Below are 13,232 nucleotides of genomic sequence, written 5' to 3'. Positions count from 1 at the left end.
AGAAAACTATAAGACACTGATGAAAGAAATTAAAGATGATACAAATAGATGGAGAGATATACCATGCTCCTGGATTGGAAGAATCAATATTGTGAAAATGACTCTACTACCGAAAGCAATCTACAGATTCAATGCAATCCCTATCAAACTACCAATGGCATTTTTCACAGAACTAGAACAAAAAATTTCAAAATTTGTTTGGAAAAACAAAAGGCCCCGAATAGCTAAAGCAATCTTGAGAACGAAAAACGGAGCTGGAGGAATCAGGCTCCCTGACTTCAGACTATACTACAAAGCTACAGTAATTAAGACAGTCTGGTACTGGCATAAAAACAGAAAGATAGATCAGTGGATCAGGATAGAAAGCCCAGAGATAAACCCACGCACATATGGCCAACTTATCTTTGATAAAGGAGCCAGGAATGTACAGTGGAGAAAGGACAGCCTCTTCAATAAGTGGTGCTGGGAAAACTGGACAGGGACATGTAAAAGTTTGAGATTAGATCATTCCCTAGCACCATACACAAAAATAAGCTCAAAATGGATTAAAGACTTAAATGTAAGGCCAGAAACTATCAAACTCTTAGAGGAAAACATAGGTAGAACACTCTATGACATAAATCACAGCAAGATCCTTTTGGACCCACCTCCTAGAGAAATGGAAATAAAAACAAAGATAAACAAATGGGACCTAATGAAACTTCAAAGCTTTTGCACAGCAAAGGAAACCATAAAGAAGACCAAAAGACAACCCTCAGAATGGGAGAAAATATTTGCAAATGAAGCAACTGACAAAGGATTAATCTCCAAAATTTATAAACAGCTCATGCAGCTCAATAGCAAAAAAACAGACAACCCAATCCAAAAATGGGCAGAAGACTTAAATAGGCATTTCTCCAAAGAAGATATACAGACTGCCAACAAACACATGAAAGAATGCTCAACATCATTAATCATTAGAGAAATGCAAATCAAAACTACAATGAGATATCATCTCACACCAGTCAGAATGGCCATCATCAAGAAATCTAGAAACAATAAATGCTGGAGAGGGTGTGGAGAAAAGGGAACACTCTTGCACTGCTGGTGGGAATGTGAATTGGTACAGCCACTATGGAGAACGGTATGGAGGTTCCTTAAAAAACTACAAATAGAACTACCATATGACCCAGCAATCCCACTACTGGGCATATACCCTGAGAAAACCATAATTCAAAAAGAGACATGTACCAAAATGTTCATTGCAGCTCTATTCACAATAGCCCGGAGCTGGAAACAACCTAAGTGTCCATCATCGGATGAATGGATAAAGAAGATGTGGCACATATATACAATGGAATATTACTCAGCCATAAAAAGAAACGAAACTGAGCTATTTGTAATGAGGTGGATAGACCTAGAGTCTGTCATACAGAGTGAAGTTAGTCAGAAAGAGAAAGACAAATACCGTATGCTAACACATATATACGGAATTTAAAAAAAAAAAAATGTCATGAAGAACCTAGGGGCAAAACGGGAATGAAGACGCAGACCTACTTGAGAATGGACTTGAGGATATGGGGAGGGGGAAGGGTGGGCTGTGACAAGGCGAAAGAGAGGCATGGACGTGTATACACTACCAAACGTAAGGTAGATAGATAGTGGGAAGCAGCCGCAGAGCACAGGGAGATCAGCTCGGTGCTTTGTGACCGCCTGGAGGGGTGGGATGGGGAGGGTGGGAGGGAGGGAGATGCATGAGGGAAGGGATGTGGGAACAGATGTATATGTATGACTGATTCACTTTGTTATAAAGCAGAAACTAAATAAATAAATAAATAAATAAACTTAAAAAAAAAAAAAAAAAAAGAGCTCGTAAGCCTTTATAGGAATGCTGCTTTCAATTTGCAGAAACAGTACACCCATCCCCCCCGCCATCCCGAGAGTGTACCTTTGTTTCGATATACTTTGCTTTGGGCTTGCTTCACTTCGCTGAAATAGCCTGTTCTCAGAAACAGCCTGCTCTTTCTCTCTCCTTCTCTCTCTCCCTCTCTGAGAGTGTACCTATGCTTAAATCAACTTTGCTTTGTGCTTAAGCTTAACATGGTAGTTTGCGATCCTTTGCTTACTATCATGGAACCAAGATAGCTGGTCCAGGCCTTCCACTGACCTCCTCGGTTGAAGCTATTTTGTTACAAAGCATGTCCACATGGTGACAGACCTAAGTCTAAATTTTGATAAAAGGTTGAATTAAGGTGAGAATATCATATGGGAGGAAAAGACTGTAGGAAAAATAGTAGATGTAGGAGATATGTTTGTGAAAGTGCACATTCATGGCAATATAGCCAAATAACCTCACATGCCCACGTTCCCACTAAAACTGTATAAAATTATGACCAACAAGCAGAGAATACACATTATTTTAAAGCCCTCATGGGGCATTAAGACATATTTACCATGTGAATCCTTCAGTGAATCTTGTGTTACTGCTAAGGGATGTCATAAGGGGATTTTGTGTAAGACTCAAAGCTCCCTTTCTATATGGTTCAGGCTGGACTTGAAGCTTCAGGGGCCTGGGAGGATGGGGCAGGAAAGGCAAGGCACACTCAGAAAAGAGAATACATCCATAACACACTAGGAATATCTGAAGAGGCTGCTCAAGACCTGGCTCAGCCCCAAGGGTTGACCCCTAGTCCTACTCTTCACCCTACAGCCCTTTAGGGTCAGGACCTTGGCTCACCCTAACCCATTCCTAGCTTCCGGGTATAGAATGAGTGCACATGTCTGAATGTTAATGTTCTCTCAAAATTTACATGTTGAAATCCTACCTCTTAAAGATAGGAGGCGGGGCCGTGCAAAAGTGCTTATGAGCTTTCATGAATGGGATTAGTGCCTTATAAAAGAGACTCCAGAGATATCTCTAGCCTCCTCCCATCATATGAGGATACAGAGAGAAGGCTCCAGCTGTGAACCTGGAAGAGAGCTCTCACTACGAGGTGGCCATACTGGTGACTTGATCTTGGGCTTCCCAGCCTCCAGAACTGTGGTAATAAATGTCTGTTGTTTGTAATCTACCCAGTCTATGGTATATTGTTATAGCAGCCCTAATGGATTAAGACCACATATTTCAAAATTTATCTGGAGAGTGGGGACTGTCTTATCATTGCAAACTAAGAAGTTGGGTTGAGACAACATATGAAAGATTTTTTTTTAAGTAGAAAAGTATGGATTATTGGATTTGAAAGTACTAGATTGGTTAAGGAACATGAGTACGTGTGTGTGTGCGTGTTTGCAGTGTGTCCCAAAAGTTTTTGTGCAGTTTAAAGATTTACTAACTCCAGAATTATAAACACTACAAACTTACAGAAACATCATTTGAAGGTTTAACTGTTACCAGATGCAAGTCTGTGTGCCTGATGCACAGTGAGGCTAAATACTGAAACATCAGAGTTTGAAGCAGAGAAAGGTTTACACAGTGCCATGCAAGAAGACATGTGGCTCATGCCCAGGAAAAACCCCAAACTCCCTGAAGGCTTTCAGCAAAGCCTTCTTAAAGGCAAGGTGAGGGAGGGGCATGACTAATTGTTGCAAATATCTTGGTGTTGGATCCTTTGTTCTAGAGGCTGGCCAGATGGGCCAGATCCTGGTCAGGTCATGTGTTCCTGTAAACCTCCAAGAAAACAATTATTATTCTCTGTTCTGCAACTTTTTATCTCCATGAATGGGCTCTTAAAAGTCAGAGCCTTAGAAATAGTCTATCCTGTATATTTCAGGCTCTAGGCAACATTGTTTTACAAAAAGTGCAGAGCCAGCCTGGATCACAGGGATGGACAGAGTTAGCTCAGGCAACAAAGCATAAAGATTAAAGTAAAAAAGATCTCATGTGGAGGCAGATTTGTTCTTCCCTATTACATAGCTATTTATAATTCTTTCATACTTATGAATTTTGAAAAATAAATTATTTTAATTTTTGTGTGTAGTTCCCTCTGATAGAAAAGGAGGCAAAACATACACTATTCAAAATTCACAAAACTAAATAAGTGTAAAAGAAATTCAAGTTCTATCCCTGGGTTTACACAAGACACAAACATGATGCGGGAAAGTTGGAGCTGAGGACAAAGGAAATCCTGAGTAAAAATGTCTGTGAAACAGCTAGTCTTCCAGGGTCAGCTTAAGATGTTCAAGAGTTATCAAGTTGGTGGGCCTCAAGTAAAGGTCTCTCTAATGGATGAAGGAGCCAGGTTCCAGATGGAATGAAGAGAAAATTGGCTAAGGTCTCTCTGACAGGATGAGAGTAGTTGGAAGGAGGGATCTGGAAGCCCCAGGAGGGTGCAGGTGTCTGTGGGTGTGGATGGGAAGGAGGGGCAGTGATTCAGCCTATTTCTCTTATTGCCCCTCCCCCACACTCAGGAGCCCTTTGTGACAAGGCCACAGCTCTGTGATGCAGGCCTGGGGTTCTGCCATCAAGCAAACTCCCAGTGCTCTGTTGCCTGAGGGCAGCAATGCAGTTCAGAAGATGGAGAATCTCTTTTCTTTGAAAAACACTGTTGCCATCTGGCTGAGATCCAGCCCAACTTCCTGGGTGATTGATATCATCCTTGGATTCCTGTGTGGACTGGGGCTCTTCCTAATGTTACTCCACTGCTTCCAGAGTAATCTATTCTTAGCACCACCTAGGAAACATAGAAACATCAGGAAGGTAAGAAACCTTTGGCTTAATCCCAGCAGAGATTCTCTCTTTTTTTCTTATTCTTATTTCCACTTTTCTAAACCACGTAGAGAGACTCCTGAGATGGGAACTCTCAGAAAAGTATAGAACATCATCCTTCTAGGGAAAAGCCAGGCCAGAGAGGGGTTAGAGTGGGCATGAGGATTTCTAGCCTAAGATCTTAGACCAGGAGTTCAGGTATGGTAGAGGGCTCCAGGGCAAGTGCCAAATGCAGTGACTAATGGTTAAGGACTGGATTACTAAGAGTTCAATCTCTGCAGGAAGGCTGACCCCTGAGCCCTGGTTCACCAGCCACCTTCCCACAGCGGGTGTCTCAAGTGAGACCTTCCTCTGTGTTGGGGCTGAGCCCCTGAGAGCCTGAGAGAAGAGGCTGGACTAGAGGTCTGGCCTTGGGAAGCAGAATCCTATCTGACAAAGCTCACGTGGGCATTTAGGTCTGAGAATGTGTGTGTTTCTTGATCAGAGGAACAGTGACAGAAGAAATCTATGGTGATTAAAACTTAAAAAATGCTTCTTGGGCTTCCCTGGTGGTGCAGTGGTTGAGAGTCCCCCTGCCAATGCAGGGGACGCAGGATCGTGTCCCGGTCTGGGATGATCCCACGTGCCACGGAGTGGCTGGGCCTGTGAGCCATGGCCGCTGGGCCTGTGCGTCCGGAGCCTGTGCTCCACAATGGGAGAGGCCACAACAGTGAGAGGCCCGAATACCCCCCTGCCCAAAAAAAAAAAAAACAAAAAAAACCTTCTTTGCACTCTTCAAAGAAGAAAAACTGAAAAGATTGTTATCCACTTTAAAAATAAGTAAAAGGGGAAAAAACCCCACAGAGTTTTAGTTAAATGTAGAAAGTCATGTTGTTCATGAACACAGCTTGCCTAGATAGAGGACAGTGAGAGTTGGGTGTTAGCCCCTCACTTTTTCTTATCTCTCAGCATCAAGTAAAGCTGAAGGGGAGGAGCAGGAGTAGGAAGAAAAGTGGATCTTTGAAAGGTAAGCCTTTGCCATTCAGCCCTGCGTGACCCGAGAGTTAGCTTCCATCTCTCCTAGTCCTGAGGCCCCAGCTTCACGGTCTCTGAGAATGCCAGTGGCAGAGCTTATTCCTCAGGAAACAGAGCCTGAGCCTAATTAACAGAGCCTAATGAACGTAGAAGCACTTTGCAAAGGACAAACCCTTTTCAAGTGAGACTTACCATCACTGTCAGGGACATGTGGCCTTGGACACTGATACTTGGGCTCCAGAGTCTAATCCTCCAAAGATTTCCCTTAAAGGGCCATTGCACTCAGCCTCCTGAAAGGCTCTTAGGGCTCTGCCTTCACCACCATGACCCAGTCTCCTGATTTCCAGCTTTCAGAGATTGCCTGGAAGAACTGGAGGGGACTCACGACCTGGTTTCACTTCTGCAAAGGTAAAGAATCTTTCCCCTTCTCTCCTGGGTCGTCCTTCCTCCCCGAGCCTCTAATGTGACCCCAGCCCTGGAAGGGGGAGCCATGGGAGGGCGTGGCTAAAGCCCTAGGGTGAAGGAGAGCAGGGGCATTATGAAGTCAGTGTGGGGGCAGAGGGGGGTTCTTGGGCTGCAGGTGCCCACCCCTGCCTGTCCTGTCCAGCCATCCTGGCCCCATCTGCTCTCCTACAGCTGCCTGGGGAGGCTTCCTGGCAAGGGCAACTTTCATCAGCTCTCATGTCCAGACCCTCCTGGTGAGACGTGCAAAGCAGTGCCTGCTGGAGCCTGTGGAAGATACTGCTTGAAGGGTTGGGAACCCTGCATGAACACCTCCTGTAGGGTTTCCTTCCTTGATCCAGACACTCGAGAGGTACTGGAAGCACATATTAAAAGGTTTTGGGTAAAGCACAGGTGGACCCGACCCCTCAAGGTCCTCAAGCCCATAAATCTCTTTAAGTCGAAAAAGTTCCAACCCTCCACCATTCTACAGTTTGCCACTTCCCCTTCAGCCACCTGTGTATCTGGGTCCCACTCAAAAGTCAAGTGTGCTGAGTTCCTGGAGAAACCTCCTCAGGCTCATTCAGGAGAGAAGGTGATAACAGAAGAGTCAGTTCCTACCGTGAAGAGGCCTCTCCTTGCCCCCTCAGCTGTGTGTAAGGAAATCCAGAGTGCCCTGGGAGCGATTCCATCTGCTGACTACCATGGGCCCTCAAAGGCTTCTCTGACTGGACAGGAGGACAGGCCACCTTCTCAGTCCCTCACACTCAGCCTTGTGGGCAGAACCTGGAAGAGTGAGAGTGTGGAAGGGGTCAAGAGGGACAGCCTAGAGCCAGGTCCAATTTCAGCAATGGTCAGGAATGAGCCAAGAGAGGAGAGTGGTGGTCAGGCCTCACGAGACCCCTGCCATAGGGTAACAGTGATGGAGGTGAACTTAGGATCCCCATCTTTGAGAGGTGAAGAGGCCAGGGAGGCTGTGGAGGCCAAGGAGTCTCCTGCTCTTCAACCACAGTCTAGTGTTATCTTGGAAACCAAAGTGTTGACAAAATCCCAAACCACAAATGTACATATGAGGAGTTTAGAGGTGCCAGGGGCCAGTAGAAGTTTCCTACTACCTAGACTGTCTGTTTTCCAACATCCAGGTGAGCCATGCCTTAACATGGAGGTTGCTAGTGAGTTTAACTCCAAAGTAAAGGTACAGTCAGACAACCAGCTTCAGGACTTTCCCAAACACAGGTTCCTTGCTGCAGACAACTTGGCTTCTCAGGTGCCTCAGTGCCATCCCCAGAGAGTCCCCACCAGAGACAGGTTAGCTTCCCAGGAGCCAAGTGGCCTTATGGAAGCCCAAAGGAGCCACCTAGGGCAGCAGGAGCCCAAAACTTCAAAACTCCAAGACTCATGGAAGAGCCAGAGCAAGATGATTGCCCCTACTTACAAAAGAGAGGACTGTAGGAGGCATAAACCAGGAGAGCATGAAGAAAGGTTTAAAGAATTAGGGACCTCTCAAGCTGGAAGTATGAGCCGCCCTGCCCAGGTCAGGGGAATAACAGACTCTATTGGGAGCAGATGTCTCCAGCTCATGCCAGAGAAGAAACATAACCCTACAGAAAGCCTCTTCAGAAAAAGGATGAGGCTATTTTTAAAGTGGATTTTCCCCAAGAAAAAAGTCAATGGTCGAGATGCTCTGCAAAAAAAAAAAAAGCCCATATCAGCCACTGCCCAGAGTCACGGATCAGTCAAAAGCAGATCAACCTTGAAGAGTGAGACTGCTGAGGGTCAGGCACGCATGAGAGCTGTTGGACAGATCCCAGAAGAAAAAAGAGCAATTCACCATGGACTTCATGCCACAAAGTTAAATGAACACAAACTGGAATTCCAAGTCCCAGTATGTGGGTGCTTCTGCTACCATAGGCTTACCTCCTACCCAGAGCAAGGGAGAATGATGGGTTATACAGCCTGTGGTCATAAAGCCACCTCCAAGGGCCAGAGTTGTTCTATCAGGGAAAGGGAAGTCAGACACCAACATAGTTTGAAAAGTGTAAGGTTCGACGATGAGCAGCTGGGCCTAAGGTGCCTCCCATCCTTGCCCCCCAAGAACAGTTTGTTTCCAGTTAGTACCTGCCAGTATGGGCCAAAGAGTCCAGGTGCCCCAGCCCGCCATCAACACTGTCCAAGGCATTGTCATCTTTGGGGAGGTGTCTTGCCTGGTCGACAGTAAAATCCTTCTTTAGTCTTCCCTTTAGTAGGAAAACATGTCTCCAAGTAAAAATTCAGTCCATGTAGAGAAAATGATTTTCTCATTAGCACATCCAAGATATTTAATGTTCCCCAATACATATATATATATATATATATACATATTTTTTTTTCTAATAAAAACATAGTGTAATGGCTGCTGTCTGTGCTGTGCACTTTGTCTTCTAGAAGGGAGGGGCATGGAGGGAGGTGGACAGTAGCATCCCAAGCTTGCTCCTTGTCTCGTGTCCCTTCATTGCACCTTATGATACTGTCATTACACAAACCAAAATTACTCTAACAATGAGATGGGAAAAACCTATGAAGCCCACACCCAAGGATCTGGTTCAACCAGTCTTTCTCCTTCTTCTATGCTACTTCTATCCAACTGTAGTGGATAGGTTTACACGATAGGGCCGGACATTGCAATTCAGGCTCCAGGAAGTGTCAGAGCCAAGTGGATGGAAGTTTGGGGGGAATAGAGTATGGGCTCTGAGTTCAGAAACAGGAGAAATCTTGCCCCTGGATCTCTTGGTAGGGAATATCCAACATCTGCTCTTAAGAGTTCCTTCTCTCTCTGCTGAAGGCTGGGATTGAGATATGCCCTATGAACCCCTTTTAGCTTAGGCATAATAAAATGTACAGCATCACCCTCCCCCACCTCTGTTTTTCCTAGACTTTAGAGCAGCAGCAAGGATGGCATTTCCAGCTCTGTGTGTGTAGGTGGGGGGAGTATCAGGGAGGCTGCTGAGGGCTGTGTTGAGTGCAGTCCCATATAAATGAATGGCTATGTTCATGGGTCACCTACCTTCCACTCTATGTTAACCCCAGAGAAGGAGTTTTGGATGAATGGAATAGGGGTGTGACTGTGGGTAGTAACTATCTGATGGTCAAACACTGTGAAGTTAGGGTGGGACGTAGGTGTAGAAAAATCCCTGGATCGAAGGAAGGAGGCAAAGTGGTACCAGATTCCCATAAATGTGCAGTTGTGAAAGAGCAGCCCCCTGACATACAAGCACCATCTAAAGGCCTAAAGGGGAGGAAAAGTTAAGGGTCCAGTAGCTCATCATGACCCCACCCCAGGGTCTCTACCCTATTCCAACTCTAAGATCACAGACCTAGAGAAACCACCTTTAGGTCAAAACAGAAGGTCAAACTTATAGAAGTAAAGCAAATCAGGGAAGGTTAATCTCTTAATACTATATTTAATAAGCTTACACATCCTCACCTCTTGACTTTTAGGAAGGATAACTTAACAATAGGTGTAAAAGCCAGGACTAGGGAACTTGGGATGTGACTCCTAGTCTGGTGACCTTCACGTAAACACATGGCCCAAGGACTGCTCCAGGGGAGAGGTGGGGACTGGCCTGTGATTGTGTAGTAAGCCTTGCCTGTCTCCCAGTCCTTGATCACCCCAGAGCCTGGCAGGTGAGGAAGCAATCAGACAGGATTTGTGGTGGTGTGGAGGTGACCTGGCAAAGTGGATGGGGCAGGGTGCAATCCAGGGGTGTTCCACTGATCTGCTTCTAGCACAGCTTTTCTTGTCTCCTGACCCCCATCCATATGGAAAAGCAGGGAGATGAGGAAGAATTTCTCTAGAGTGATTTGGTGCTTTCTGCCATGTGCAGGGCGCGTGGTGGACACAGCTCCAGGTGGTGTGTTTCTCATTGTGGAGATTTCTGTTCCAGCTGATGCCCCTGATCCAGATGACAACAGAAATGGACCCCATCCCCCATCCCCCATCCCTGTCAGGCCCCTCAACACGTGGAAATGCTGTGACCTGGGGTGGAGGGGGCAGAGTGAGCACAGGACTGCTCACACCCCTGGTTTCTCCCTGGAGCCAGGCCCTACCTCTGGGCCCCAATTCCCAAGGCAGCCTCCAGAATGGGAAGAGCAGTGAGAGTGGAGCCAGGACTTGTGGGAGGGGTCAGTACCCAGAGGAAAGAGTTGACAGGGCTGGGACCTGAGCCTGGCTGCTGCTGGGTGCTCTCAGGGGCACCCAGAAGTGAGTTCTGGGAATATGGGGAAGCTGGACTTGGACCCCCCTGGCTCCTGCTGGGAGAGTGCCCCAGACAGGTGATGCTGATGGAACAGCAAGAAAACAGAAAGAATCAAGTCCCTTTGCCTTTCTCTTGCTGCTCTGTCTTCCATAAGGTACAGGAAGACAAGAAATGGAGAGACCAAAAGAAAAAAAGAAATGGAGAGACCCAGAAACAATACACAAAGACTTCACCGACACACCTCTCAAGAGAGACTTCTCACACAAACACCTTTCTCAGAGATCACATACTGAGACCTCACACAGGGACTTCATGTTGCTTCACAGACCCTCAGACAGAAACCTAGCACAGATTTAACAGATTTCCCAGAGATACCTTCCAAAGGGTCCTCATACAGAGACTTCACACAGAGATCTCACCCAGAGACAACACACAGAGACTTGGCACAAAGACCTCACAGAGACCTCACATCTATTCTTCAGTATCCATTGACAAGCCTTTCTTAGTGAATATGAAACCACTTAGCAAACTGGCAGCATGATAAATATATTATCAGTTGTGCCCCTCTGAGATCCACCAGACACTCACTGTCAGCATTACTCTAAATGGGGACATGTTTGAGAAGTTTTGTTCTTTTGGAATGTCACTGCCTCTGAACAAAAGAATTATACATTCCAAATGTAGATTTTCAAATTTCTTTCTTAGGTGTTCATTAGCTTGAAAATCACATATTACATTATTTTATTTTTATTTATTTTAGAAGAATGAAGAAAATAATGTTTATTTCTTAGAAATGCATATAGTACTCTATTTTTTTATTTTAAAAGATTTTTAGTGGAGTATAGTTGAGTTACAAATTTGTGTTAGTTTCAGGTGTACAGCAAAGGGAGCCAGTTATACATATACATATGTCCACTTTTTTAAAAGATTCTTTTCCCATAGAGGCCATTACAGAGTATTGAGTAGAGCTCCCCGTGCTATACAGTAGGTTATTATTATCTATTTTGTATATAGTCGTGTGTATATGTCAATCCCTATCTCCCAATTTATCCTTCCCCCCTTATCTCCTGGTAACCATAAGTTTTCATTTGTACCCTCTTTTTAGGAGAATCACAAATGTTAAGCACAACTAAAGCACTGTCAGTCTCCAGTGAGAGAAAATATTTGTCCAGTTTTAGTTATCATCCAGTCAAATGGTATCTGGCACATTTTTTACTTTATTGAGGACAGAACTTAAACTTGAGATGGCTTACTTGTTTCCTTTGGGAACATAAGAAAAACCTGCAACAAAGGTACTCTAGGAATGAAATAAACCAAGAAAGAAGCATCCGGACTCACATTCACTTCCCAGAGGGCTGTGTAACTAGCACATTATTTTGCACATAATAGCTTGCATCAGGTTTGTGGGCTTTGCTTTATTTTTTAACAGGCCAATAATCATGTGAGGATTTTTCACAAGTCAAATTTCTGCTTTTAAATTTTACATTCTCGCAAAATTATGCTTCTGAATATTAGTTTATTTCTTAAAATGTGGTAATGCCCTAAAATGATATTGCACAATCATAACGTTCAGCTAACATACTTAAAAAGGTGGGCTATTAAGGATTCATTCTTAAATAATTCTATGAAATGCACATTTTCTAAGACATGCAGTTAGGATCCATTTTATATTCATTATAGGGTTAACACATTGCTTAAAAAATTTTTGAAAGATTATATAATATGTGACTTAGCCTATGGTTGACATTCTACATGTTACCTCATAAAATTACTGAGGGAAGGATATCTTAATATCTGAATTGAAGGTAGTGTACATTTAATCTACATCTGGCTTATAACAATGAATAATGAAAGGCTTTCATTTATTATATAGCTCACACTTTCCAAAGGGTACACTTCTAAAAGACTACTGATTTCTCACTGCTAATAAGCAACCTATTGCCCTTGCCTTGGTAAAATCTATCTTAATGACAGCTGGTTGTCTCCCAGATTATCCATTGGTATTACAGCGTCACGGTCTTTTAAGAGGAGCAGGGCTGACACGAGGACTCTTTGGGCTTATTTCTACAAGAAATTTAGTTTTTCTATTCTCCTAATTAAACAATGTATAATTATTAATTTTTCCCTTTACTCCTTTATGTCGTTGAATCAGAAAGCAATGGACTCTGGTCCCGTATGTCACCTAAGACTCTATTAGATCACTTTGTTTCAATAGTGCAGCTTACTCAGGTAAGTTTACTGATCAGAACCAAATGGGATCAATTAGGAAAAAGTTCATACAGGAAAATATCCTTTTCAAAGTTGACTATTTTAACACAGTTAAATCAGTGATTATTTTTTAATCCTTTGAGTTAAAATTGTTCAGGGTGGCCAAGGAAGTCTGGAAACATGAAAAATGTCCATAAAAGCACTTTATTACTATAATACGTTGAATGTGTTGCTCCTCATTATTAATTCACAGTTCATTAAGCTGGGCAAAATTACAATGAACAATGTGCATTAAAGCAAAATTCCCATCAACCATTTTCCATCTCTCATACATTGTGTCAGATGATTTGTGTGTCTAATTTTCATGGAAAAAACTTGTACCTTTACTCCAGAATAAGAAATCAAGGGGGATCAATCTATTAAAAAGATATTAATATTCCCAGGCTCTGTGGCCTTCCGTATTTTCTTTTGAAGAAGATTCACCTAGTGCAAATCTTATAAATATTTTTACCATTTAATATGCCCAGACAAAATGGATACAAAAATTAGATAAAAGAGAAAACAACAAAAACAGATCCCCTTTGTTTTCAAAACATTTGATGTTTACATCAAAATATTTTGTTGAAAATGAAGTGATTTTTAATCTAGAG

General features: G+C 43.6%; 1 protein-coding gene across 1 annotated transcript; it reads left to right on the top strand.

Moving 5' to 3' along the window:
* Window positions 1-5,266: 5,266 nt before the first annotated feature.
* LOC308611303 (putative spermatogenesis-associated protein 31C2) lies at window positions 5,267-11,507 on the top strand (the record flags this gene model as incomplete). Its single annotated transcript, XM_081260138.1, has 4 exons — window positions 5,267-5,690; window positions 6,046-6,106; window positions 6,335-8,068; window positions 11,480-11,507. The coding sequence occupies exons 3-4, from the start codon at window positions 6,465-6,467 to the stop codon at window positions 11,505-11,507; spliced, it is 1,632 nt and encodes a 543-aa protein (XP_081116264.1). The 5' UTR covers window positions 5,267-5,690; window positions 6,046-6,106; window positions 6,335-6,464.
* Window positions 11,508-13,232: the final 1,725 nt, after the last annotated feature.

This window comes from Mesoplodon bidens (assembly GCF_964165515.1).
Source record: "Mesoplodon bidens genome assembly, contig: HAP1_SCAFFOLD_179, whole genome shotgun sequence".
Taxonomy (NCBI): Eukaryota; Metazoa; Chordata; class Mammalia; order Artiodactyla; family Ziphiidae; genus Mesoplodon; species Mesoplodon bidens.
The sequence above is the reverse complement of the archived record's forward strand: the minus strand, read 5'-3'. Positions and strand labels throughout refer to the sequence as shown.